This window comes from Oncorhynchus mykiss, chromosome 10 (genome assembly GCF_013265735.2).
Source record: "Oncorhynchus mykiss isolate Arlee chromosome 10, USDA_OmykA_1.1, whole genome shotgun sequence".
NCBI classification, from domain to species: Eukaryota; Metazoa; Chordata; class Actinopteri; order Salmoniformes; family Salmonidae; genus Oncorhynchus; species Oncorhynchus mykiss.
In genome coordinates, this window is record NC_048574.1 from 81,402,661 (window position 1) to 81,429,822 (window position 27,162).

The window sequence follows — 27,162 nt, forward strand, 5'->3', positions numbered from 1 at the left end:
TTGACAGACCAACACCTCACGAGACTTCTTCTCTCTAAGATGAGATCTTGAAACTGAGATATCTCGTTCTCAAACCAACGTCTGGCCTTACTGCCAAATTACAGCGACTGATAGTGAGGATTTGTACAGTCAGCCACTTGCATGAACACAGAAATTAGTTTACAGAACAGCACATGAATAAAACACAGACATTTGTTAAATTAATAGCACAAACAAACATTTCCCTTAAAATCATTTAAGTGTCTTTGTCCACAGACTAGGAGACAGGCCTCAGTATCTTCAGATTAGGTGGAGAAGTGTCTTTGTCCACAGACTAGGAGACAGGCCTCAGTATCTTCAGATTAGGTGGAGAAGTGTCTTTGTCCACAGACTAGGAGACAGGCCTCAGCATATTCAGATTAGGTGGAGAAGTGTCTTTGTCCACAGACTAGGAGACAGGCCTCAGCATCTTCAGATTAGGTGCTACAAGACAGAGGATGGAGGAGAAGGGAAGAGGGAGATCAGAAACGTATGGAGAAGAAGGAGTGAGATACACCTGAGATAATGATGAGATGGTCCTATGATACACCTGAGATAATGATGTGATGATGGTCCTATGATACACCTGAGATAATGATGTGATGATGGTCCTATGATAGAACTATAATAAGACACATTTATTACAGGCAGCAACACAAAAACATGGTTCCATTCTGAAAAAGACTCTCTTTGATCTGAGTAGCTATGTTTTTATTTTACCTATATTTAATCATTCCACATATTCAAGGGAGGGAGAAAAGAAACCGGTCTTACCTAGATTCACTCAAGTACTTAACAAGATGGTGTTCATGTTCACTGAGAGCTTTGAGACAAGCTCCCATCACTTCTGGTCCTTTAGGGAGGACTGCGTTCAGTAGTTCTCTCATTCGCTCCTGTTCAGTTGTTTCAGATGTTATTCTGGAGTACTCTTCATCACCAATCATGTACTTTGACCGCAGAACATCTGCTATTGGCTTTGGGTTTTTGACTCCCTGAATGAGTTCAGCCCTGTGTTTCTGAAGAAACTCCTCAGCAGGAATCCCAAGGAGTATTAATGCTGAAGGGGGGGGGGGGGGTCAATTAAATTAATATGGTTTTAGGGTTAACAGCAGCTGTTTCTACATCTTGCAGTCTCTCCGGTTACCATTCCTCTGATAGTCATTTCTTGAACAGAGCTGACTCCAGGGTTGTAGGCAATTCCAATTGAAGTCAGTCAAAAAATAAAAATGAAATTCCTATTGGGTTTATTGAGAAGTCACTGACAGTAAAAAGTAGATGCCCTTTTCCAGTTATTGAATTGGAATTTCAGTTCACTTCCTGAATTGACTGATTTATTTGGAATTGACACCTACCCTGGCTGACACGATTGTCTATTCTACATAACATACAGAGCCTGGCAAAAGTGTTCATACCCCTTGGATATCTCTATTGTGTTACATAGTGGGATTAAGATGGATTTAATTGTAATGTTAAGTCGACTGAAAATACTCTGTAATGTCAAATTGGACCTGTCCCCCATACATACAACATCTGGAAGGTCCCTCAATCAAGTATCACATTTCAAGCACAGATTCAACTTTCTACAAAGACAAGGCCTCATATACAGTGCCTTTGTAAGTATTTATATCATTACACCTTCATCACCCCACTGAACATGACTCATGAAGACCTTCATCACCCCACTGAACATGACTCATGAAGACCTTCATCACCCCACTGAACACGACTCATGAAGACCTTCATCACCCCACTGAACACGACTCATGAAGACCTTCATCACCCCACTGAACACGACTCATGAAGACCTTCATCACCCCACTGAACACGACTCATGAAGACCTTCATCACCCCACTGAACACGACTCATGAAGACCTTCATCACCCCACTGAACATGACTCATGAAGACCTTCATCACCCCACTGAACATGACTCATGAAGACCTTCATCACCCCACTGAACACGACTCATGAAGACCTTCATCACACCACTGAACACGACTCATGAAGACCTTCATCACCCCACTGAACACGACTCATGAAGACCTTCATCACCCCACTGAACACGACTCATGAAGACCTTCATCACCCCACTGAACACGACTCATGAAGACCTTCATCAGTGTCCTTCATCCCAACTTGAAGAGATGTTGGCTCTATAACCCATTTTATAAACCTCGTCCACAAAAACAAACCTACATGGTGGATGAGAGTCGTTGCTGTACACATCTGAAAAACAAACAATCGAAAATATCATAAAACATTTTAATAGCATCTTTTAGAAAAGGACATTGATGATTGACATACTGTTCATGTCTAGTATTTCTTACCTTTTGATACCACTGATTTCCATACTGTCCTCTCATCATCCCCGATTAACTCCATCTCAATGTCCACCCCTGTGTTTCCCATTATCATCTGACAACAGCTTGGTGTGGTGTCTGCAGGTAACAGCTGAATCTTCTGTAGGAGGCCATATGGTGCAACGATTGAGACAACAGACAGACAGAGAGAGAAATAGTGAAATAGAATGATATTCCAGTTATTCATATACAATATGACAGATTCATGTCCTCAGCCTGATAAAACTACACCTCTGGATTGATGGACGTGGAGCGGGGATTCTTGAACGCAAACCAACTGTTCAGCTTTAAGGACCCGTTTGGACTTGACAGGACGAATTCTGAAAATCCTTTGGACACCTGATTTTTCTCCCGTTCCTGAACAGCCTACAAAATGAGCAATGTAGTAGTCAGTCAGAACAATGTAGTCTCGTAATTCACACAACATGCAGCTCACTGAGCAATCCATTTTTGTCAACAACAAAAAATGTGTATGCTTTTGCGATCCCTATTTTACCAGGATATTATTTTAAAGGTGTACCAGGTAAGTTGACTGAGAGGAGATTCTCTTTTACAGCAACGACCTGGAGAAGAGTTACAGGGGAGAGGAGAGGGGGAAAATGAGCCAATTGGAAGCTGGGGATGATTAGGTAGCCATGATGGTATGAGGGTCAGATTGGGAGTTTAGCCAGGACACCGGGGTTAACATCCCCACTCTTACGATAAGTGCCATGGGATCTTCAGTGACCATGGAGAGTCAGGACCCCGGGGTTAACATTCCCACTCTTACGATAAGTGCCATGGGATCTTCAGTGACCATGGAGAGTCAGGACCCCGGGGTTAACATCCTCACTCTTACGATAAGTGCCATGGGATCTTCAGTGACCATGGAGAGTCAGGAAACTGGGGTTAACATCCCTACTCTTACGATAAGTGCCATGGGATCTTCAGTGACCATGGAGAGTCAGGAAACTGGGGTTAACATCCCTACTCTTACGATAAGTGCCATGGGATCTTCAGTGACCATGGAGAGGCCACCCGTTTAACATGCCATCTGAAAGACAGCGCCCTACTCAGGGCAATGTCCCATTCACTGCCCCGGGCATTGGTTTCTCCCTCGACCAGAGGGAAGAGTGCCGTCTACTGGCTCTTCAAATGAATGAGACAGAAAAATATTTCTCACAGAGCTGCATGTTGTCGTTGTAATCTAGAGATTTTCAACAAACTATCATCTTTCCTTCAGTAAGTTTCAACATACTGTTGTCACTTCAGTGATAGTGCCTCACCTCTTTCTGACTGGAGTTTCTGAGGAGCAGGTACAGCCTTGAAATGACTGTTGACTTTTTTACTGCCATGTAGAGGACCACGTCACAGTGGACATCTTTCTTACGAGACAGTGATTTCCATATAACAGAGATAGCTGAGAACTTGGGATGGAGAATCTTAACATGGAATCTGGTGACCTCATGCACTTCCTCTAAAGACACTCCATGTTCCTCTACATGAAGAATCTTCATCTCATTCCTCAGGGAAGGGTTGGTCCCTGAACAACACAATACAAAGAAGACAGAAAGACAAATATTGTATTATTCATCCAACTAAAACACACAGAATATGCAGTACCAGATCACAGTAAACTCAAACTCCCAGAATAGTTAATTCATTCAGGAAGTGAAACTCAGTTACATGGAAATGACTTTCTGAATACTATTTCTATATGGTTTTACCTAAACAGACAAAGTGTGGCAGATGAACTTCCTCCAGTTCACCTAACTCCATAGTGATGTCCAGCAATGGACCACCTTGTGTGTACTGCATGTCTTTCAGAAGTTGACTGTAGGGTTCCCAGTTCCTGAAGTGATACTTCAGAATGACATCTCTCTCACACAGCCAGCGGAGCCCAGACACTGTGCACTCATAACTCCCTTTGGGTGTCCTGTGTCTGAGAGCAACAACAAGATATGGTAGAGAGGGTCAATCATCAAATGGAGAGGTTGGATTAGAAGACTATTCCCAAAGGTAATGGGGAAATACACTAGCAGGTGGAATGAAATGTTACAAGTAGTTATTTTACCTGAACATCGTCACTCCCTGGACAGTGGAAGTCAAGGGTTCAATCTGAAGCCAGTGTGTGGAGTCCTGAACAAGGACAAGCATGTCAGTAATACATATGGGGCCTGTTTCCTGGACACAGATTGAGTCTAGTGCTGGACTAAAAAGCATGCTCAATGGAAGTTTCAATAGAAAGTTCTTTAAGGTCCAGGACTAGACTTAATGTGTCTGGGAAACTGGCCCATTACCAAAGTAACTCATCAAATATATTTATTCAATGTTACATGGAATGCTGGGGATTTATCAATTAAAATGTCTAATGACAAAATATGACAACAGCTAAAGTCCTGCATGCCTCCAAGCAGAACACAGGACTGTCTATATCCAAGTATGAATGGTTGGTCAGTACACACCTGGCTTTGAGACTGTGTTAATATTACTAAAGCAGAACACAGGACTGTCTATATCCCAGTATGAATGGTTGGTCAGTACACACCTGGCTTAGAGTCTGTGTTTATATTACTAAAGCAGAACACAGGACTGTCTATATCCCAGTATGAATGGTTGGTCAGTACACACCTGGCTTTGAGACTGTGCCTGACTCCTGCAGGTATGTAAAAGTAAGAATTGACATTATGACTTACCTCAACATGGTCACAAGTCTTACAGCTCTGAGGAATCCCTGAAGGAAAAATTAGTTATTTAAAACGGACAATCTCATGTAATAATGAATTAATAATTATTAAATAGACTTGTAATAAAATGAATAAAACTAAGCAACAGTCTCAGCATGTACACTCATTAGCAGACCATAATCTGACATAAGTGTTATATTAATTAATGTTTGTGGAAGCAGGAAACAACATCGTTCTGGTCCGTGTTTTGTAGATGTTGGGGGTCTGATTTCTGGTAGATTCTAGGATGAGAGCTTAAAGGTAGAGTCAGCTAAATGATGATGTACGAGCAGCACCACAGATATTGTGATGAGCAAGATGCCTGACTTCTCTCTCACACAGTCACACACAGTATCTGCCCATGTGCGTGGGTTCTCTTCACTCTCTTACGGTGTGGTAGCCACGGGACCAAAACAGCAGAGAAGTTTAGCATCGTGTTACAACGCTCTTAGTTGTTGTAGAAAATTGACCCACTATGCGATTTACTTTGTGCATCTACGTCATATCGCTGACTCTACCTTTAATTTTTTGGGGACCAAATAGATCATGACTGTGTTCCTTGCCTGGGAATCAACTGTAATGAACGCTTTAAAAATATTTTGAGTCATAAACAATTATCAGATAACACTCACATTTCTCAGGTCCAGGCTTGATCCAACACTCTCCACCATGGTCTCTGGTGTCCTCAGGTCCAGGCTTGATACAACTCTCTCCACCATGGTCTCTGGTGTCCTCAGGTCCAGGCTTGATCCAACACTCTCCACCATGGTCTCTGGTGTCCTCAGGTCCAGGCTTGATACAACTCTCTCCACCATGGTCTCTGGTGTCCTCAGGTCCAGGCTTGATACAACTCTCTCCACCATGGTCTCTGGTGTCCTCAGGTCCAGGCTTGATCCAACACTCTCCACCATGGTCTCTGGTGTCTACAGGTTCAGGCTTGATCCAACTCTCTCCACCATGGTCTCTGGTGTCCTCAGGTCCAGGCTTGATACAACTCTCTCCACCATGGTCTCTGGTGTCCTCAGGTCCAGACTTGATCCAACACTCTCCACCATGGTCTCTGGTGTCCTCAGGTCCAGGCTTGATACAACTCTCTCCACCATGGTCTCTGGTGTCTTCAGGTTCAGGCTTGATCCAACTCTCTCCACCATGGTCTCTGGTGTCCTCAGGTCCAGGTTTGATCCAACTCTCTCCACCATGGTCTCTGGTGTCCTCAGGTCCAGGTTTGATCCAACTCTCTCCACCGTGGTCTCTGGTGTCCTCAGGTCCAGGTTTGATCCAACTCTCTCCACCATGGTCTCTGGTGTTGGTAAAGCAGAAGGATAGACTGTGATTAAACTAAATGCAACTTACACAGGCTTTATATAGCATACATACAGTCTTCATAAGCAGTACAAAGTATGTATAAAGGGTGACAGACTAGCTCCCTATGTAGGGTGCATTGCCTAAATGTGACATAACCCACTATGTCAACTTCCATGAAGTCAATACTAATGGTGACATTACAGGTGACATTGCATAGCCCTTAGTGAGGTGAAGTCACCAGGTATCATGAGTTACATTCCCCCCTAGAGATGTGAAGTCACCAGGTATCATGAGTTACATTCCCCCCTAGAGATGTGAAGTCACTAGGTATCATGAGTTACATTCCCCCCTAGAGATGAAGTCACCAGGTATCATGAGTTACATTCCCCCCTAGAGATGTGAAGTCACTAGGTATCATGAGTTACATTCCCCCCTAGAGATGTGAAGTCACCAGGTATCATGAGTTACATACCCCCTTAGAGATGTGAAGTCACTAGGTATCATGAGTTACATTCCCCACTAGAGATGTGACGTCACCAGGTATCATGAGTTACATACCCCCTAGAGATGTGACGTCACAAGGTATCATAAGTTACATTCCCCCCTAGAGATGAAGTCACCAGGTATCATGAGTTACATAACCCCCTAGAGATGAAGTCACCAGGTATCATGAGTTACATACCCCCCCTCCCTAGAGATGTGAAGTCACCAGGTATCATGAGTAATATACCCCCTAGAGATGATGTCACCAGGTATCATGAGTTACATTCCCCCCTAGAGATGAAGTCACCAGGTATCATGAGTTACATACCCCCCTATAGATGTGAAGTCACCAGGTATCATGAGTTACATTCACCCCTAGAGATAAAGTCACTAGGTATCATGAGTTACATTCCCCCTAGAGATGAAGTCACCAGGTATCATGAGTTACATACCCCCCCTAGAGATGAAGTCACCAGGTATCATGAGTTACATAACCCCCCTAGAGATGTGATGTCACCAGGTATCATGAGTTAAATACCCCCCTAGAGTTGTGAAGTCACCAGGTATCATGAGTTACATTCCCCCCTAGAGATGTGAAGTCACCAGGTATCATGAGTTACATACCCCCTTAGAGATGTGAAGTCACTAGGTATCATGAGTTACATACCCCCTAGAGATGTGACGTCACCAGGTATCATGAGTAACATACCCCCCTAGAGATGAAGTCACCAGGTATTATGAGTTACATACCCCCCCTAGAGATGAAGTCACCAGGTATCATGAGTTACATACCCCCCTAGAGATGTGATGTCACCAGGTATCATGAGTTACATACCCCCCTAGAGATGTGATGTCACCAGGTATCATGAGTTACATTCCCCACTAGAGATGTGAAGTCACTAGGTATCATGAGTTACATTCCCCCCTAGAGATGTGAAGTCACCAGGTATCATGAGTTGCATACCCCCCTAGAGATGAAGTCACCAGGTATCATGAGTTACATTCCCCCCTAGAGATGTGATGTCACCAGGTATCATGAGTTACATTCCCCCCTAGAGATGTGACGTCACCAGGTATCATGAGTTACATTCCCCCCTAGAGATGATGTCAACAGGTATCATGAGTTACATTCCCCCCTAGAGATGTGACGTCACCAGGTATCATGAGTTACATTCCCCCCTAGAGATGATGTCACCAGGTATCATGAGTTACATTCCCCCCTAGAGATGATGTCACCAGGTATCATGAGTTACATTCCCCCCTAGAGATGAAGTCACCAGGTATCATGAGTTACATTCCCCCCTAGAGATGATGTCAACAGGTATCATGAGTTACATTCCCCCCTAGAGATGTGACGTCACCAGGTATCATGAGTTACATTCCCGCTAGAGATGTGATGTCACCAGGTATCATGAGTTACATTCCCCCCTAGAGATGTGACGTCACCAGGTATCATGAGTTACATTCCCCCTAGAGATGTGATGTCACCAGGTACCAGGTAGTGGTTAGAGAGAGAATGACTTTACAGAGGGGATGTTTAACAGACTGAAATTAAATAGAGGACATGAATCTACTAACACATTAATACACACCACTACTACTAATCTAACTGTCTGTAGGTCCAACAGAACACATTAAAACACACCACTACTACTAAGCTAACTGTCTGTAGGTCCAACAGAACACATTAAAACACACCACTACTACTAATCTAACTGTCTGTAGGTCCAACAGAACCCAACACACCACTACTACTAATCTAACTGTCTGTAGGTCCAACAGAACCCATTAAAACACACCACTACTACTAATCTAACTGTCTGTAGGTCCAACAGAACACATTAATACACACCACTACTACTAATCTAATTGTAGGAATGATTCCAGAGGAAAACAAATGATAAATCATCGCTATGACTCACCTCTGAATGTGTTGGTCATCTATCGGACACAGGGTCAATGAGGTGTAGTCGGAGGAGTACATTATAAACCCAGGATAGAGGGGTTCAGTGAATGTGGTGTGTTCTGTGTGAAGGTGTGTCAGTGTACCAGAGGAGGACACACTATAGAAGGACAAAGTACCAGCTGGCCAGTCCAGATACACTCCAACTCTGTCAGAATCAGGACAAGTATCTGGTCGACTGTATCTGATGACTCCATTATGGTAAAAGTTATAAGCACTATCATAGCAGACTAAACACCAGGACTTCCTATTGAGTCCAATCCTACGGTCAATCTTCCCTCCCTTCCTCTTCATTCCTTTGTACGCCACACCAATGAAAGTCCCGTCACCATCCCTCTCCACCTCCCAGTAATAACGACCTCCAGATAAGCCTTCTCTGCAGAGAACTTGGGGATGATCCAATCTGTCTGGATGGTCTTCATAATGCTGGTCCTCCACCACCTGTGTCACCTTCCTGTTCCCCTCAGACAGTATCAGGTTTGGGTGTGCTGTATTTGGGTCCAGGGTGAGATTACAGGCATCTGTTGACAAACGGAGAGTTTAATCAAACCACATCTTCATATAAAATGTTGTTTTGTAGGTACAGAACAAGTATTGATTAGTTACTATGTTACTATAGTTCTGAGTATTCAGTTAATTAGGATTGAAGAGACTTACATTTCCTCGGCCCTGATTTCAGCCTGCACTCTCCACCATGATCCACACTGTAGGAGAAACAGGTTATTGACTGACAAAGACCTAATAAAGCAGTCAACATTTAAACCATATTGTTGTGTTCTGGTGCACTATCCCAGTTCATTACTATCCTACCTGCTGCATACAGAACGGAGTACAGTTCATTACTAGAGACATACAGGTATTCTATCCTACCTACTGCATACAGAACAGAGTACAGTTCATTACTAGAGACATACAGGTATAGTATTCTACCTACTGCATACAGAACGGAGTACAATTCATTACTAGAGACATACAGGTATTCTATCCTACCTACTGCATACAGAACAGAGACATACAGGTATTCTATCCTACCTACTGCATACAGAACAGAGTACAATTCCAACAGGATATCAGAGATGCAGAAGAAGAGTATTCATGTGGTGATGATGTATGCTGTGTTGGAGTGCTCAGCCTGCTGAGTAAACTTCCCCTTAATTCTACTATCATGCCCTCATGTTACTGACCCTACTACACTACATATGACACAACCGCTGCTCACACTATTAGGACATCTATTCTGACTTACTTCAGCTTCATCAGCTTATATGTGGGATCCACCAGAGCAGCTGAAAGCAGTCCCCCTGCAGAGACTCCTGGGTGATTGTAGCTCAGGTCCAGCTCTTTCAGGTGGGAGGGGTTTGACCTCAGAGCTGAAGACAGAGCAGCACAGCCCTCCTCTGTGACCAGACAGCCAGACAGCCTACAGAGAGACACAACAGCGGTCTAGGTTGATGTACTGGTGTCAATCATCTTGTAGGACACCCATACATTTGTCCATGACACAAACATTGTGATGAAATATTAGATTATTTGTTTAACTCAGCTCAGTACCGACCTGAATGTAACAGCTGTACTTACCCCAGTGTGTGTAGTTTACAGTCTGGATCCTCCAGTCCAGCAGACAGCAGTGTAACTCAGCTCAGTACCGACCTGACTGTAACAGCTGTACTTACGCCAGTGTGTGTAGTTTACAGTCTGGATCCTCCAGTCCAGCAGACAGCAGTGTAACTCAGCTCAGTACCAACCTGACTGTAACAGCTGTACTTACCCCAGTGTGTGTAGTTTACAGTCTGGATCCTCCAGTCCAGCAGACAGCAGTGTAACTCAGCTCATTACCGACCTGACTGAAACAGCTGTACTTACCCCAATGTGTGTAGTTTACAGTCTGGATCCTCCAGTCCAGCAGACAGCAGTGTAACTCCTGAGTCCTGCAGGTCATTGTCTCTCAGCTCCAGTTGTTTCAGTTGTGAGTTGGGTGAACTCAGGACTGAGGCCAGATCTGAACAGCAACCCTCTGTCAGACCACACTGACCTAGACTAGAGGGCAGAAGAGCACATGATTAACACATGTTTAAAACATCCACATAATAACTCATACTGAAGATATTTAACTCACACTAGTGTCTGTATGTTGCAGAGTGGACTGGTTAGTCCAACACAGAGAAGCTTCACTCCTCTGTCTCCCAGGTCATTGTAGCTGAGGTCCAGTTCTCTCAGGGGGGAGTTTGGTGTCTGCAGAGCAGAGGTCAGAGTCTCACAGGATTCATGTGTGATTTTACAGTCAACCAGTCTGGAGAGAGGAGATATGTTGATACACTGTTAAATATGCAAAGATTTAAGAATAATGTTATTCATTAAGACAATAACAGAAGGAAATTATTAAACAATGTTAAAAACATACACATACTTACTATATACAAAATATATAAACACACAGTGGATACTGAAGATTACGGACATATTCAATCAATCCTTATCCCAGTCTGCTGTTCCCACATGCTTCAAGAGGGCCACCATTCTCCCTGTTCCCAAGAAAGCTAAGGTAACTGAGCTAAACGACTACCGCCCCGTAGCACTCACTTCCGTCATCATGAAGTGCTTTGAGAGACTAGTCAAGGACCATATCACCTCCACCCTACCTGACACCGTTGACCCACTTCAATTTGCTTACCGCCCAAATAGGTCCACAGACGACGCAATCGCAACCACACTGCACACTGCACACTGCCCTAACCCATCTGGACAAGAGGAATACCTATGTGAGAATGCTGTTCATCGACTACAGCTCAGCATTTAACACCATAGTACCCTCCAAACTCGTCATCAAGCTCGAGACCCTGGGTCTCGACCCCGCCCTGTGCAACTCGGTACTGGACTTCCTGACGGGCCGATCCCAGGTGGTGAGGGTAGGCAACAACATCTCCCCAATAACCTCACACTCAATGTCAACAAAACAAAGGAGATGATTGTGGACTCCAGGAAACAGCAGAGGGAACACCCCCCTATCCACATCAATGGGACAGTATTGGAGAGGGTAGTAAGTTAAGTTCCTCGGCGTACACATCATGGACAAACTGAATTGGTCCACCCACACAGACAGCGTCGTGAAGAAGGCGTAGCAGCGCCTCTTCAACCTCAGGAGGCTGAAGAAATTTGGCTTGTCACCAAAAGCACTCACAAACTTCTACAGATGCACAATCAAGAGCATCCTGTCGGGCTGTATCACCGCCTGGTACGGCAACTGCTCCGCCCACAACCGTAAGGCTCTCCAGAGGGTAGTGAGGTCTGCACAACGCATCACCGGGGGCAAACTACCGGCCCTCCAGGACACCTACACAACCCGATGTCACAGAAAGGCCATTAAGATCATCAAGGACAACAACCACCCGAGCCACTGCCTGTTCACCCCGCTATCATCCAGAAGGCGAGGTCAGTACAGGTGCATCAAAGCAGGGACCGAGAGACTGAAAAACAGCTTCTATCTCAAGGCCATCAGACTGTTAAACAGCCACCACTAACATTGAGTGGCTGCTGCCAACACACTGACTCAACTCCAGCCACTTTAATAATGGGAATTTATGGAAATTGATGTAAAATATATATCACTAGCCACTTTAAACAATGCTACTTAATATAATGTTTACATACCCTACATTATTCATCTCATATGCATACGTATATACTGGACTCTATATCATCTACTGCATCTTTATGTAATACATGTATCACTAGCCACTTTAACTATGCCACTTTGTTTACATACCCTACATTACTCATCTCATTTGTACATACTGTACTCGATACCATCTACTGCATCTTGCCTATGCCGTTCTGTACCATCACTCATTCATATATCTTTATGTACATATTCTTTATCCCTTTACACTTGTGTGTATAAGGTAGTAGTTCTGGAATTGTTAGGTTAGATTATTAATTGGTTATTACTGCATTGTCGGAACTAGAAGCACAAGCATTTCGCTACACTCGCATTAACATCTGCTAACCATGTGTTTGTGACAAATGCATTTGATTTGATTTGAGATATTGAACTCACACTAGTGTCTGTATGTTGCAGAGTGGACTGGTTAGTCCAACACAGAGCAGCTCCACTCCTCTGTCTCCCAGGTCATTGTAGCTGAGGTCCAGTTCTCTCAGGGGGGAGTTTGGTGTCTGCAGAGCTGAGGCCAGAGTCTCACAGGATTCATGTGTGATTTTACAGTCAACCAGTCTGGAGAGAGGAGATATGTCGATTAGAGGTTGGCCGATTAATTAAGTTTTCATAATCAGTAATCAGCATTTTTGGATGCCGATTATGGCCGATTAAATTGCAATCCATGAGGAGACCGCGTGGCAGGCTGACCACCTGTTACACAAGTGCAGCATCAAAAGGACCTTGTTGCTGCAAGGAGCCAAGGTAAGTTGCTAGCTAGCATTAAACTTACCTTATAAAAAACAAACTACACATGGTTGATGATATTACTAGGTTAGGCGTTGCATATAATCAATGCGGTGCCTTATAATTTATCATTGAATCACAGCCTACTTCCCCAAACGGCTGATGATTTAACAAAAGCGCATTGCCGAAAAAAGCACAATCGTTGCACAAATGTACCATAAACATCAATGCCATTCTTAATCAATACACAGAAGTATATATATTTTTTAAACCTGCATATTTAGTTGAAAGAAATTCATGTTAGCGGGCAATATTAACTAGGGAAATTGAGTCATTTGATAGAGCAGTCTGACTGAGCGGTGGTAGGCAGCAGCAGACTCGTAAGCATTCATTCAAACCCCTTTACTCCGTTTCCCGGCAGCTCTTCGCAATGCTTGACGCCGTTTATGACTTCAAGCCTATCAACTCCTGAGATCAGGCTGGCGATACTAAAGTGCCTATCAGAACATCCAATAGTCAGAGGTACAAAATTGTCCAATTAATCGGTTTCTGCTTTTTTTGGTCCTCCAATATTCGGTATCGGTGTAAAAATCATAATCGTTTGACCACTAATGTCGATACACTGTTAAATACGCAACGCTTTAAGAATAATGAGATACATTAAGACAATAACAAAAGCGCACATGATTCACCAATGCTAAAAACATACTATCTCACTCAAGATATTCTCAACCTTAGTTTGATATATTTATCACATTGTATGTATGTTTCTGCATATTTACCAAGATGTTCAACTAATGTAAAAAACCTAACACATAATAACTACAAATATATAAACACTATAAAGGCAGTGGATACTGAAGATATTGAACTCACACTAGTGTCTGTAAGTTGCAGAGTGGACTGGTTAGTCCAACACAGAGCAGCTCCACTCCTCTGTCTCCCAGGTCATTGTAGCTGAGGTCCAGTTCTCTCAGGGGGGAGTTTGGTGTCTGCAGAGCTGAGGTCAGAGTCTCACAGGATTCATATGTGAGTTCACAGCCAGCTAGTCTGGAGAGAGGAGATAATCTGTTAGATAAACAAATCCTTCATTATAATGATACTATATACATCAACTCAATAACAGAACTTACAGTGCTCTCTTACAGGTTCTCACTACCGGCAGCAACCTCTGATAACCTTTCTCTGATGTGTTGTATGTCTTCAGGTCAAACTCCTCCAGCACCTCCTCTGACATCAGTAACAGGTAGGCCAGGGCTGAACATTGGTCAGGTTTTAGTCTTGTTTCTGAAAGAGTTCCTGAATGCAGGGAGGTCTGCATGTCTTCAACTAGAGAATTGGCACCAAGTTCATTCAGACAGTGGAACAAGTTGATGATCCTTTCTGGTGAGGATTCCTGGTTGATCTTGTCTGAAAGGTACCTGACTGTTCTTTTAACTGTTTCCTCATTGGTCTGTGTTGTACTTCCTGTCTGTGTCAGAAGGCCTCGTAACAGATTCTGATTGGACTCCAGTGAGAGACCCAGAAGGAAGCGGAGGAACAAGTCCAGGTGTCCATTCTCACTCTTCAAGGCCTGGTCCACTGCTCTCCTGTGTAAGTCAGACAACTGGATTGACTCCTCCTCTTCTTCATCATCAGTAGGGACTGCTTTGGGGGAGAAAACATTTTCCTTCTTGTCCAGACATGATTCTAAAGCATGCACTGCTGCTAGAAACTCCTGAATGCTCAGATGCACAAAGCTGTAGACCTTGTCTTGGTACAGCCCAGATTCCTCTTTAAAGATCTCTGCACACAATGCTGAGTACTCTGATGCCTCTGTGACATCAAGGCCACACTCTCTCAGGTCCTCCTCATAGAAGATCAGGTTGCCCTTCAGCAGCTGTTGGAAAGCCAGCTTTGCCAGTTTCAGGATCATCGCTTTGTCTGACTGAGACATTTCCTTTGGGTTCGTCTCTGTGGCTTTGTGGTACTTCTTGTTCTTCGCAATGATTTGGATGAGAATGAAGTGTGAGTACATCTGGGTCAGAGTTTTGGGGACTTCATCCTTCTCTGCCTCTTTCAGCATCATCTCAAGGACAGTGGCTGATATCCAACAGAAGACTGGCATGTGGCACATGATGTGGAGGCTCCTTGATGTCTTCATGTGTTTGATGATTTCATTGGCCAGTTTCTGATCTGTGATTTTCTTCCTGAAGTACTCCTTCTTCTGTGGATCATTGAACCCTCGTACCTCTGTCATCTGGTCAACACACTCAGGAGGGATCTGATTGGCTGCTGCAGGTCGTGAAGTTATCCAGAGTAGAGCAGAGGGAAGCAAATTCCCCTTGATGAGGTTTGTCAGCAGCACGTCCACTGAGGTTGGCTTCGTGACATCACAGCACTTCTCATTGTTTTTGAAGTCTAGAGGAAGTCGACACTCATCCAGACCATCAAAAATGAAAACAGTTTTGGTTTCACCATCTTCAATGCTGTCAATCTCTTTCAGCTCTGGGAAGTAGTGGGAAAGAAGTTGCATCAGACTGTATTGGTCCTTTTTCAGGTTCAGATCACGGAAAGGAAGAGGAAACATGAAATGAACGTCCTGATTTGCTTTTCCCTCTGCCCAGTCAAGGATGACCTTCTGCACAGAGACTGTTTTTCCAATGCCAGCGATTCCTTTGGTCAGCACAGTTCTGATTGGTTTGTCTTGTCCAGGTAAAGGCTTGAAGATGTCGTTGCATTTGATTGGTGTCTCTTGTGTGGTTTGTTTCTTGGATGCCATCTCTATCTGTCTAACCTCATGTTCATTATTGAGCCCTCCACTTCCACCCTCTGTGATGTAGAGGTCTGTGTAGATGTCTTTGAACAAACATTGATTTCCATGGTGTCCAATTCCTTCAGATATGTGTTGATACTTGTGTTTCAGTTTAGCCTTAATGTCATGTTGGACTATCAGCAGAGTTTGACCTGTAGGAAAACAATGAGAGTTGGGACTCATAAGTTTGTGTGTGTGTTTTATAAGGGCCTTTGTACCATTCTTTGTGATATTGTATGAAACACAGTCTTACTTCTTCTGTCCAGAAGGTTGTGTGTGATCTTTAATACATCCTCACTGTCCAAACTCTCCACTTCCTTATTGTCATCTGGTAATGGTTCCTGGCTGAAAGCAGGTGGCTGATCACTCTTCATTGATAGCAGGCTGGTTGTAGGTGACTCTGCTCTGGGCTTCTGGACACTGAACAAAACAGGGAGACAGAACACCTCATCAATATCACATCAAATCCTCATCTACTTCATTTTAACAACTGTATAGTGGAACTTCTAGGCCTGATGTTTCTTATAAAGCTACAGTCTGCAATTGGTAAATCCATTTTTGGCCTTTTAAATGAATGATGTACAGTCATGGCCAAATGTTTTGAGAATTAATATTAATTTTCACAAAGTCTGCTGCCTCAGTTTGTATGTTGGCAATTTGCATATACTCCAGAATGTTATGAGGAGTGATCAGATGATTTTCAAAGTCCCTCTTTGCCATGCAAATGAACTGAATCCCCCAAAAACATTTCCACTGCATTTCAGCCCTGCCGCAAAAGGACCAGCTGACATCATGTCACTGATTGTCTTCTTAACACAGGTGCGAGTGTTGATGAGGATAAGGCTGTAGATCACACTGTCATGCTGATTGAGTTTGAATAACAGACTGGAAGCAACCCTCAAAATGAGGGTTGTGCTTGGAATCATTGTTCTTCCTCTGTCAACCATGGTTACCTGCAAGGAAACACGTGCTGTCATCATTGCTTTGCACGAAAAAAGGGATTCACGGGCAAGGATATTGCTGCCAGTAAGATCGCACCTAAATCAACCATTTATCGGATAATCAAGAGCTTCAAGGAGAGCGGTTCAATTGTTGTGAAGAAGGCTTCAGGGCTCCCAAAGTCCAGCAAGCGCCAGGACCGTCTCCTAAAGTTGATTCAGCTGTAGAATCGGGGCACCACCAGTACAAAGTTTGCTCAGGAATGGCAGCAGGCAGGTGTGAGTGCATCTGCACGCACAGTGAGGTGAAGACTTTTGGAGGATGGCCTGGTGTCAAGAAGGGCAGCAAAGAAGCCACTTCTCTCCAGGAAAAAAGTCAGGGACAGACTGATATTCTGCAACAGGTACAGGGATTGGACTGCTGAGGGCTGGGGTAAAGTCATTTTCTCTGATGAATCCCCTTTCCGATTGTTTGGGGCATCCAGAAAAAAGCTTGTCCGGAGAAGACAAGGTGAGCGCTACCATCAGTTCTGTGTCATGTCAACAGTAAAGCATCCTGAGACCATTCATGTGTGGGGTTGCTTCTCAGCCAAGGGAATGGGCTCATTCACAATTTTGCCTAAGAACACAGCCATGAATAAAGAATGGTACCAACACATTCTCTGAGAGCAACTTCTCCCAACCATCCAGAAACAGTTTGGTGACGAACCATGCCTTTTCCAGCATGATGGAGCACCTTACCATAAGGCAAAAGTGATAACTAAGTGGCTCGGGGAAGAAAAAACAGATCAATATTTTGGGTCCATGGCCAGGAAACTCCCCAGACCTTAATCCCATTGAGAACTTCTGGTCAATCCTCAACAGGTGGGTGGACAAACAAAACCCCACAAATTCTGACAAACTCCAAGCATTGATTATGCAAGAATGGGCTGCCATCAGTCAGGATGTGGCCCAGAAGTTAATTGACAGCATGCCAGGGTGGAATGCAGAGGTCTTGAAAAAGAAGGGTCAACACTGCAAATATTGACTCTTTGCATCAACTTCATGTAATTGTCAATAAAAGCCTTTGACACTTATGAAATGCTTGTAATTATACTTCAGTATTCCATAGTAACATCTGACAAAAATATCTAAAGACACTGAGGCAGCAGACTTTGTGAAAACTAATATTTGTGTCATTCTCAAAACTTTTGGCCACGACTGTAGACCTACATTTGATATAATTTGGGAATACTTTTCCCTTTAGTTTTATATCTTTAAGAGAAATGTATATTTTACATTTAATCTCTTACCACTTAGAACTGGTCTCTTGTGTCATGTATTGTCATGTTGTGTCCTGTTCCTGTTCTTTCTCTTCACCCTGTCTCCCTCTGCTGGTCGTATTAGGTTACCTTTTCTTACCCTCCTTCCCCCAGCTGTTCCTTGTCTCCTCTAACTACCTCGTTCACCCCTTTTCCCACCTGTTCCCTTTTTCCCTCTGATTAGGTCTCTATATCTCTCTCTGTTCCTGCTTCTGTCTTTGTCGGATTCTCGTTTGTGTTTCTCATGCCTGAACCAGACTATCGTCGTGTTTGCTGCAACCTTGTCCTGTCCTGTCGGAATCTGCCGGTTCATCTAACCTTGTCCTGTCCTGTCGGAATCTGCCTGTCCATCTGAGCCTACGTGTGTTTCGTCATTAAAGAAACTCTGTTTTGTTAATTCGCTTTTGGGTCCTCATTCACGCACCTGACAGAAGAATCCGACCAAGAATGGACCCAGCGACTTCGGATCCTCTCCACTCAGCCGTCGAGATCCAGGGAGCGATGCTAGGCAGACACGAGCAGGAATTGTCTGCTGCTCGACATGCCGTTGAGACCCTGGCCGCCCAAGTCTCCAACCTCACAGAACAGGTTCACCATCTCCGCCTCGATCCACCGGCCACTTCCAGGGCTTTCGAATCTCCGGAGCCCAGAATCAATAACCCGCCGTGTTACTCTGGGGAGCCCACTGAATGCCGCTCGTTCCTCACCCAGTGTGATATTGTGTTTTCTCTCCAGCCCAACACTTACTCCAGGAGCACTGCTCGTATCGCCTACGTCATATCTCTCCTTACTGGACGGGCTCGTGAGTGGGGCACGGCAATCTGGGAGGCAAGGGCTGAGTGTACTAACCAGTATCAGGACTTTAAGGAGGAGATGATACGGGTTTTTGATCGGTCTGTTTTTGGGGAGGAAGCTTCCAGGGTCCTGTCTTCCCTATGTCAAGGTAATCGATCCATAACAGACTACTCTATTGAGTTTCGCACTCTTGCTGCCTCCAGTGACTGGAACGAGCCGGCTTTGCTCGCTCGTTTTCTGGAGGGTCTCCGCGCGGAGGTAAAGGATGAGATTCTCTCCCGGGAGGTTCCTTCCAGCGTGGATTCCTTGATTGAACTCGCTATTCGCATAGAGCGACGGGTTGATCTTCGTCACCGAGCTCGTGGAAAGGAGCTCGCGTTCTCCGTTGCCCCCCTCTCCGCATCACTACCATCTTCCTCTGCCGGCTCGGGTGCTGAGCCTATGCAGCTGGGAGGTATCCGCATCTCGACTAAAGAGAGGGAACGGAGAATCACCAACCGCCTCTGTCTCTATTGCGGTTCCGCTGGTCATTTTGTCACTTCATGTCCAGTAAAAGCCAGAGCTCATCAGTAAGCGGAGGGCTACTGGTGAGCGCTACTACTCCTGTCTCTCCTTCAAGATCCTGCACTACCTTGTCGGTCCATCTACGCTGGACCGGTTCCTCAGCTTCCTGCAGTGCCTTGATAGACTCTGGGGCGGAGGGCTGTTTTATGGACGAGACCTGGGCTCGGGAACATGACATTCCTCTCAGACAGTTAAGGGAGCCCACGGCCTTGTTCGCCTTGGATGGTAGTCCTCTCCCCAGGATTCAGCGTGAGACGCTACCTTTAACCCTCACTGTCTCTGGTAATCATAGCGAAACCATTTCTTTTTTAATTTTTCGTTCACCTTTTACACCTGTTGTTTTGGGCCATCCCTGGCTAGTTTGTCATAATCCTTCTATTAATTGGTCTAGTAATTCTATCCTCTCCTGGAACGTCTCTTGTCATGTGAAATGTTTAATGTCTGCTATCCCTCCTGTTTCCTCTGTCTCTTCTTCACAGGAGGAGCCTGGTGATTTGACAGGGGTGCCGGAGGAATATCACGATCTGCGCACGGTGTTCAGTCGGTCCAGGGCCACCTCTCTTCCTCCACACCGGTCGTATGATTGTAGTATTGATCTCCTTCCGGGAACCACTCCCCCCCGGGATAGACTATACTCTCTGTCGGCTCCCGAACGTAAGGCTCTCGAAGATTATTTGTCTGTAGCTCTTGACGCCGGTACCATAGTCCCCTCCTCCTCTCCCGCCGGAGCGGGGTTCTTTTTTGTCAAAAAGAAGGACGGGTCTCTGCGCCCCTGCATAGATTATCGAGGGCTGAATGACATAACAGTAAAGAATCGTTATCCGCTTCCTCTTATGTCTTCAGCCTTCGAGATCCTGCAGGGAGCCAGGTTTTTCACTAAGTTGGACCTTCGTAACGCTTACCATCTCGTGCGCATCAGGGAAGGGGACGAGTGGAAGACGGCGTTTAACACTCCGTTAGGGCACTTTGAATACCGGGTTCTTCCTTTCGGCCTCGCTAACGCTCCAGCTGTCTTTCAGGCGTTAGTCAATGACGTCCTGAGAGACATGCTGAACATCTTTGTTTTCGTTTACCTTGACGATATCCTGATTTTTTTCACCGTCACTCCAGATTCATGTTCAGCACGTTCGACGTGTCCTCCAGCGCCTTTTAGAGAATTGTCTTTTTGTGAAGGCTGAGAAGTGCACTTTTCATGCCTCCTCCGTCACATTTCTCGGTTCTGTTATTTCCGCTGAAGGCATTAAGATGGATCCCGCTAAGGTCCAAGCTGTCATTGATTGGCCCGTCCCTAAGTCACGCGTCGAGCTGCAGCGCTTTCTCGGCTTCGCGAACTTCTATCGTCGTTTCATCCGTAATTTCGGTCAGGTGGCAGCTCCTCTCACAGCCCTTACTTCTGTCAAGACGTGCTTTAAGTGGTCCGTTTCCGCCCAGGGAGCTTTTGATCTCCTCAAGAATCGTTTTACATCCGCACCTATCCTTGTTACACCTGACGTCTCTAGACAGTTCGTTGTCGAGGTTGACGCGTCAGAGGTGGGCGTGGGAGCCATTCTTTCTCAGCGCTCCCTCTCTGACGACAAGGTCCACCCTTGCGCGTATTTTTCTCATCGCCTGTCGCCGTCGGAACGTAACTATGATGTGGGAAACCGCGAACTGCTCGCCATCCGCTTAGCCCTAGGCGAATGGCGACAGTGGTTGGAGGGGGCGACCGTTCCTTTTGTCGTTTGGACTGACCATAGGAACCTTGAGTACATCCGTTCTGCCAAACGACTTAATGCGCGTCAGGCTCGTTGGGCGCTGTTTTTCGCTCGTTTCGAGTTCGTGATTTCTTATCGTCCGGGCTCTAAGAATACCAAGCCTGATGCTTTATATCGTCTCTTCAGTTCTTCAGTAGCCTCCACTGACCCCGAGGGGATTCTCCCTGAGGGGCGTGTTGTCGGGTTGACTGTCTGGGGAATTGAGAGACAGGTAAAGCAAGCACTCACTCACACTCCGTCGCCGCGCGCTTGTCCTAGGAACCTTCTTTTCGTTCCCGTTCCTACTCGTCTGGCCGTTCTTCAGTGGGCTCACTCTGCCAAGTTAGCCGGCCACCCTGGCGTTCGGGGTACGCTTGCTTCCATTCGCCAGCGTTTTTGGTGGCCCACCCGGGAGCATGACACGCGTCGTTTTGTGGCTGCTTGTTCGGTCTGCGCGCAGACTAAGTCCGGTAACTCCCCTCCTGCCGGCCGTCTCAGGCCGCTTCCCATTCCCTCTCGACCGTGGTCTCACATCGCCTTAGATTTTATCACCGGACTGCCTTCGTCAGCGGGGAAGACTGTTATTCTTACGGTTGTCGATAGGTTCTCTAAGGCGGCTCATTTTATTCCCCTTGCTAAGCTTCCTTCTGCTAAAGAGACGGCACAAATCATCATCGAGAATGTTTTCAGAATTCATGGCCTTCCGTCAGACGTCGTTTCGGACAGGGGTCCGCAATTCACGTCTCAATTTTGGAGGGAGTTTTGCCGTTTGATTGGGGCTTCCGTCAGTCTCTCTTCTGGCTTTCACCCCCAGTCTAACGGTCAAGCAGAACGGGCCAATCAGACTATTGGTCGCATCTTACGCAGTCTTTCTTTCGTAACCCTGCGTCTTGGTCAGAACAGCTCCCCTGGGCAGAATACGCCCACAACTCGCTTCCTTCGTCTGCGACCGGGCTATCTCCTTTTCAGAGTAGCCTCGGGTACCAGCCTCCGCTGTTCTCATCTCAGTTCGCCGAGTCCAGCGTCCCCTCCACTCAGGCTTTTGTCCAACGTTGCGAGCGCACCTGGAAGAGGGTCAGGTCTGCACTTTGCCGTTATAGGGCGCAGACTGTGAGAGCTGCTAATAAGCGTAGAACTAAGAGTCCTAGATATTGTCGCGGTCAGAGAGTTTGGCTCTCCACTCAGAACCTTCCCCTTAACACAGCTTCTCGCAAGTTGACCCCGCGGTTCATTGGTCCGTTCCGTATTTCTCAGATCATTAATCCTGTCGCAGTGCGACTTCTTCTTCCGCGATATCTTCGTCGCGTCCACCCGGTCTTCCATGTCTCCTGTGTTAAGCCCGTTCTTCGCGCCCCCGCTCGTCTTCCCCCCCCCCCATCCTTGTCGAGGGCGCACCTATCTATAGGGTCCGTAAGATTTTGGACATGCGTCCTCGGGGCCGTGGTCATCAGTACCTAGTCGATTGGGAGGGGTACGGTCCTGAGGAAAGGAGTTGGGTTCCCTCTCGGGACGTGCTGGACCGTTCGCTGATCGATGATTTCCTCCGTTGCCGCCAGGTTTCCTCCTCGAGTGCGCCAGGAGGCGCTCGGTGAGTGGGGGGGTACTGTCATGTATTGTCATGTTGTGTCCTGTTCCTGTTCTTTCTCTTCACCCTGTCTCCCTCTGCTGGTCGTATTAGGTTACCTTTTCTTACCCTCCTTCCCCCAGCTGTTCCTTGTCTCCTCTAACTACCTCGTTCACCCCTTTTCCCACCTGTTCCCTTTTTCCCTCTGATTAGGTCTCTATATCTCTCTCTGTTCCTGCTTCTGTCTTTGTCGGATTCTCATTTGTGTTTCTCATGCCTGAACCAGACTATCGTCGTGTTTGCTGCAACCTTGTCCTGTCCTGTCGGAATCTGCCGGTTCATCTAACCTTGTCCTGTCCTGTCGGAATCTGCCTGTCCATCTGAGCCTACGTGTGTTTCGTCATTAAAGAAACTCTGTTTTGTTAATTCGCTTTTGGGTCCTCATTCACGCACCTGACATCTTGAGTCATTTTAGAGTCAGTGGTCCCCTCCTCTCTCTCCCCAGAGAGACTCATTTTAGAGGCCGTGGTCTCCTCCTCTCTCTCCCCAGAGAGACTCATATTAGATGTAAGTCAAAACTCACTCAGCTACAATAAGAAATAACAGAACAGTCAATATTTCTGAACCTTGTTGAAGAACCATAAACAATGACAACACATTTACTATCTGTGGTCAAAGAGTTCAATCAGCGACTTCATATTGTATCCAACATACACAGTCCACTATGTTATTAAAGATACACAGTCCACTATGTTATTAAAGATACACAGTCCACTATGTTATTAAAGATACACAGTCCACTATGTTATTAAAGATACACAGTCCACTATGTTATTAAAGATACACAGTCCACTATGTTATTAAAGATACACAGTCCAATATGTTATTAAAGATACACAGTCCACTATGTTATTAAAGATACACAGTCCACTATGTTATTAAAGATACACAGTCCACTATGTTATTAAAGATACACAGTCCACTATGTTATTAAAGATACACAGTCCACTATGTTATTAAACATACACAGTCCACTATGTTATTAAAGATACACAGTCCACTATGTTATTAAAGATACACAGTCCACTATGTTATTAAAGATACACAGTCCACTATGTTATTAAACATACACAGTCCACTATGTTATTAAAGATACACAGTCCACTATGTTATTAAAGATACACAGTCCACTATGTTATTAAACATACACAGTCCACTATGTTATTAAAGATACACAGTCCACTATGTTATTAAAGATACACAGTCCACTATGTTATTAAAGATACACAGTCCACTATGTTATTAAAGATACACAGTCCACTATGTTATTAAAGATACACAGTCCAATATGTTATTCATTTGATTTGACTTGGATCCTTATTAGCTGACATTTGTCAACAAAAAATTGAATTACTAAATTGCTACGTTATTTGATCTAATAGAAGTTTCGTAACGGTTCGGTTGTTGCGAGGTGAAAAAACAACTTTATATTGGAGTTGTGCCTGTTGCCCTGGAGATGGAGGACTCATCATGGATATAATCTGTTTTAGAACGGAATGTGGTTGAGGCCTACAACCATTTTAAAGTAGTCAACTGGGAGGGGATTCCTATGAGTTGAGTTTCCTATGAGTTTTACCAGTTTTTATAGAAGGAAACAAAATAAACTGAACATTAATTATGATGGTTTTATTTTATTTTTGTTTTGGAATCAATGATTATAGTTGTAGTTTTTCAAATGGAGGAAAATTGACCAGTTTTTAATATGATAACTGTCACACCCTGACCATAGTTTGCTTTGTATGTTCTATGTTTTGTTTGGTTAGGGTGTGATCTGAGTGGGCATTCTATGTTGGATGTCTTGTTTGTCTGTTTCTGTGTTTGGCCTGATATGGTTCTCAATCAGAGGCAGGTGTTAGTCATTGTCTCTGATTGGGAGCCATATTTAGGTAGCCTGTTTTGTGTTGGGTTTTGTGGGTGATTGTTCCTGTCTTTGTTACACCAGATAGGGCTGTTTTTGGTTTTTCCGCATTTCTTGTTTTGTATATTGTTCATTTATCATATTCATTAAAGATGTATCACAATAACCACGCTGCGTTTTGGTCCGCCTCTCCTTCAACAGAAGAAAGCCGTGACAATAACTGATGAACAATGGGACCCACCCCGGTTGGTAATTCAACCATGTTTATTGCAAGTTTTATTAACATGGGCTAATAGACTGACTGCTGATGCTCAACCACATTTACAAACTGCACCGTGTGTTTTCTCAACAGGAAGTTGAGATCCAGACTGAGTTCCAAAACAATGTTTTTTATTCTTGGTTGCGGGCCACCAGTTGCCCATCCCTGGTTTAGTGAATAGACCCATGCACTGATTGAGTTCATTTGAGTTGCGATCCGTTTATCTCGCCCGGCGCACCGGGGTTTTCATTCTGAGAAAAGGCGTGCTGATGATTCAACCCGTGGTTCACAACGCGCATAGATGAGCGGGTGGCGTTATATCGAGCGCATCTGCAGTTCGTCAAACAGACCACCGCCTTCCTCATCTGTCGTCAGAAAGCTTTAAACTTAATATTTGATTTAGCCTCACATTTAAATAGTTTATATGCACATTGTTGAACTTCACATTTACTTGACGAGACAGACTATTTGATTTAATGACAGCTTTACATAATTCCGATGCACGTCTTCTTTCAGGAAGTGAAAGTGAGCCAGTTTCCTCAGATAATAATCACCTTAATGTGCTGTCAATCACCGATAACAATAATACCATACCTCATAGCCCTGTAGCCTTTCTCACATCACATTGGATCTTATTGATTAGGCTAATCACTATGAATCAATACCAACGTAAATAAGCCTAAAATAATCATTCTTGAACGTTTAAATCAATATTGTATTAACTTGGCGGATGTCCTAAACCCTAAATCATCTCTCTCTTTATGATGAACTAACTTCTCAAAAATACTTTTCTACATTACATTAGAAAAGAAAGCTACAAACCTCTGAAACATGTTTCTTCGACGATAACGTCCGTTACTTCCTCTACTTCCTTATACAAATATTTCTTGTTTCAACTAGTAATGGGTCTTTCGATAACGACAGGTTGTTTTTGAACGGATCTTTTTGGTGAACGTCGGTAACCGAATTGCATCGGTGAAAGAGCCGTTCATTTCGCTCCCTGGTTTACATACAGCTACGAGGTGCTTTTTGAGCTCAAAACAGCGATTACCTGCTGATAAATTACACAATAATTCTCTGAAGAGGGTGAATCCTTACTGCAGAAACAATAAATAGTGGGCCGAGCGCGTCATTCTTGTCAAGGCTTTGTATTGCGTAAAAAACAAACAGTTGATCTAATCATTTAAATACTAGTTATCGAAAAAAAGAAACACGCCCACTTAATTCTTTGGCCAAAACTTTTGTATTTTCCTGATGTTATGAATTTTAGTGACGTTGCCAGTTCTTGTTCCTGAATGTGTTTCGTTATTTGGTCCTCAAAACTTGAACTCGAGATTTACCCATTTGGAGATTGCAGCGTTTCCCGCAACCATATGATTGGTCGGGTAAGCTAATGCGTCATCACACTCCCTCATCTGATTGGTCGGGTAGGCTGACCTTCTTGTGGTAACTAGTGAGCAAAGCAGATCACCACCTTTCTGAGTTTATCAACTTAATGTCGCATTCAAAACCACAGGGATCTCGGTAAAAAACTAAATCTGACTGGAAAAATCGATTTGAACCGTCCTCTTTCTCGAGAGCTGACATCGTATTTTTCAGAGCTCCCAGTTGTTCCCAGTTGTTGTGATCGCGGCAAAAACTTTTCACATAAGCCCTTCATTCAGTTTCAATACCCATTGCCGCACGTCACTTTTACTTGCCCGAATTGACGAGAATTACTTTTATTTTTCAAAGAAACTAGTTTACGTGAAGTGAAAGAGCGCAAAGACAATAATCACGGTCATGTGCAGTCAATCTCCCATACCCTACCTACCTCATAGCCCTGTAGACTATAATATAACATTGATTCATATTGACTATGCTGATCAATATGAATCAGCATCAATGAAAGGAAGCCTAAAATAATCATTATTGAAAGTTGAAATTAGTATTGTAATAATTTAACAATTCTGTGGATGTCTTACCCCTCTCTGTGCGATGGCCTAACTTCTCCGAACCCCTTTTCTCCATAAAATTGTAAAAGAACGGTACAGTACAAACCTTAGAAACATTTTTCTTCTACTGAT

At 44.5% G+C, this 27,162-nt stretch overlaps 3 protein-coding genes across 3 annotated transcripts; all 3 read right to left on the minus strand.

Moving 5' to 3' along the window:
- Nucleotides 1-398: 398 nt before the first annotated feature.
- LOC118936812 (NACHT, LRR and PYD domains-containing protein 1 homolog) lies at nt 399-4,996 on the minus strand. The gene is made up of 8 exons (XM_036934179.1): nt 4,432-4,996; nt 4,085-4,299; nt 3,644-3,900; nt 2,610-2,744; nt 2,346-2,478; nt 2,215-2,244; nt 793-1,075; nt 399-462 (listed from the first exon to the last, which is right to left on the minus strand). The coding sequence occupies exons 1-8, from the start codon at nt 4,578-4,580 to the stop codon at nt 456-458; spliced, it is 1,209 nt and encodes a 402-aa protein (XP_036790074.1). The 5' UTR covers nt 4,581-4,996; the 3' UTR covers nt 399-455.
- Nucleotides 4,997-5,072: 76 nt separating this feature from the next.
- On the minus strand, nt 5,073-13,085 carry LOC110528616 (ribonuclease inhibitor; the record flags this gene model as incomplete). Its single annotated transcript, XM_036989405.1, has 8 exons — nt 5,073-5,091; nt 6,333-6,383; nt 8,794-9,355; nt 9,492-9,538; nt 10,081-10,254; nt 10,698-10,871; nt 10,951-11,124; nt 12,889-13,085. Coding segments are annotated over 8 exons (1,398 nt in total), but the record flags the coding sequence as incomplete, so codon positions are not given.
- A 1,274-nt stretch (nt 13,086-14,359) lies between these two features.
- LOC118936809 (NLR family CARD domain-containing protein 3-like) lies at nt 14,360-26,390 on the minus strand. Its single transcript, XM_036934173.1, has 5 exons — nt 25,919-26,390; nt 23,378-23,506; nt 18,255-18,268; nt 16,278-16,444; nt 14,360-16,176 (listed from the first exon to the last, which is right to left on the minus strand). The coding sequence occupies exons 2-5, from the start codon at nt 23,477-23,479 to the stop codon at nt 14,360-14,362; spliced, it is 2,100 nt and encodes a 699-aa protein (XP_036790068.1). The 5' UTR covers nt 23,480-23,506; nt 25,919-26,390.
- Between the last annotated feature and the right edge of the window lie 772 nt (nt 26,391-27,162).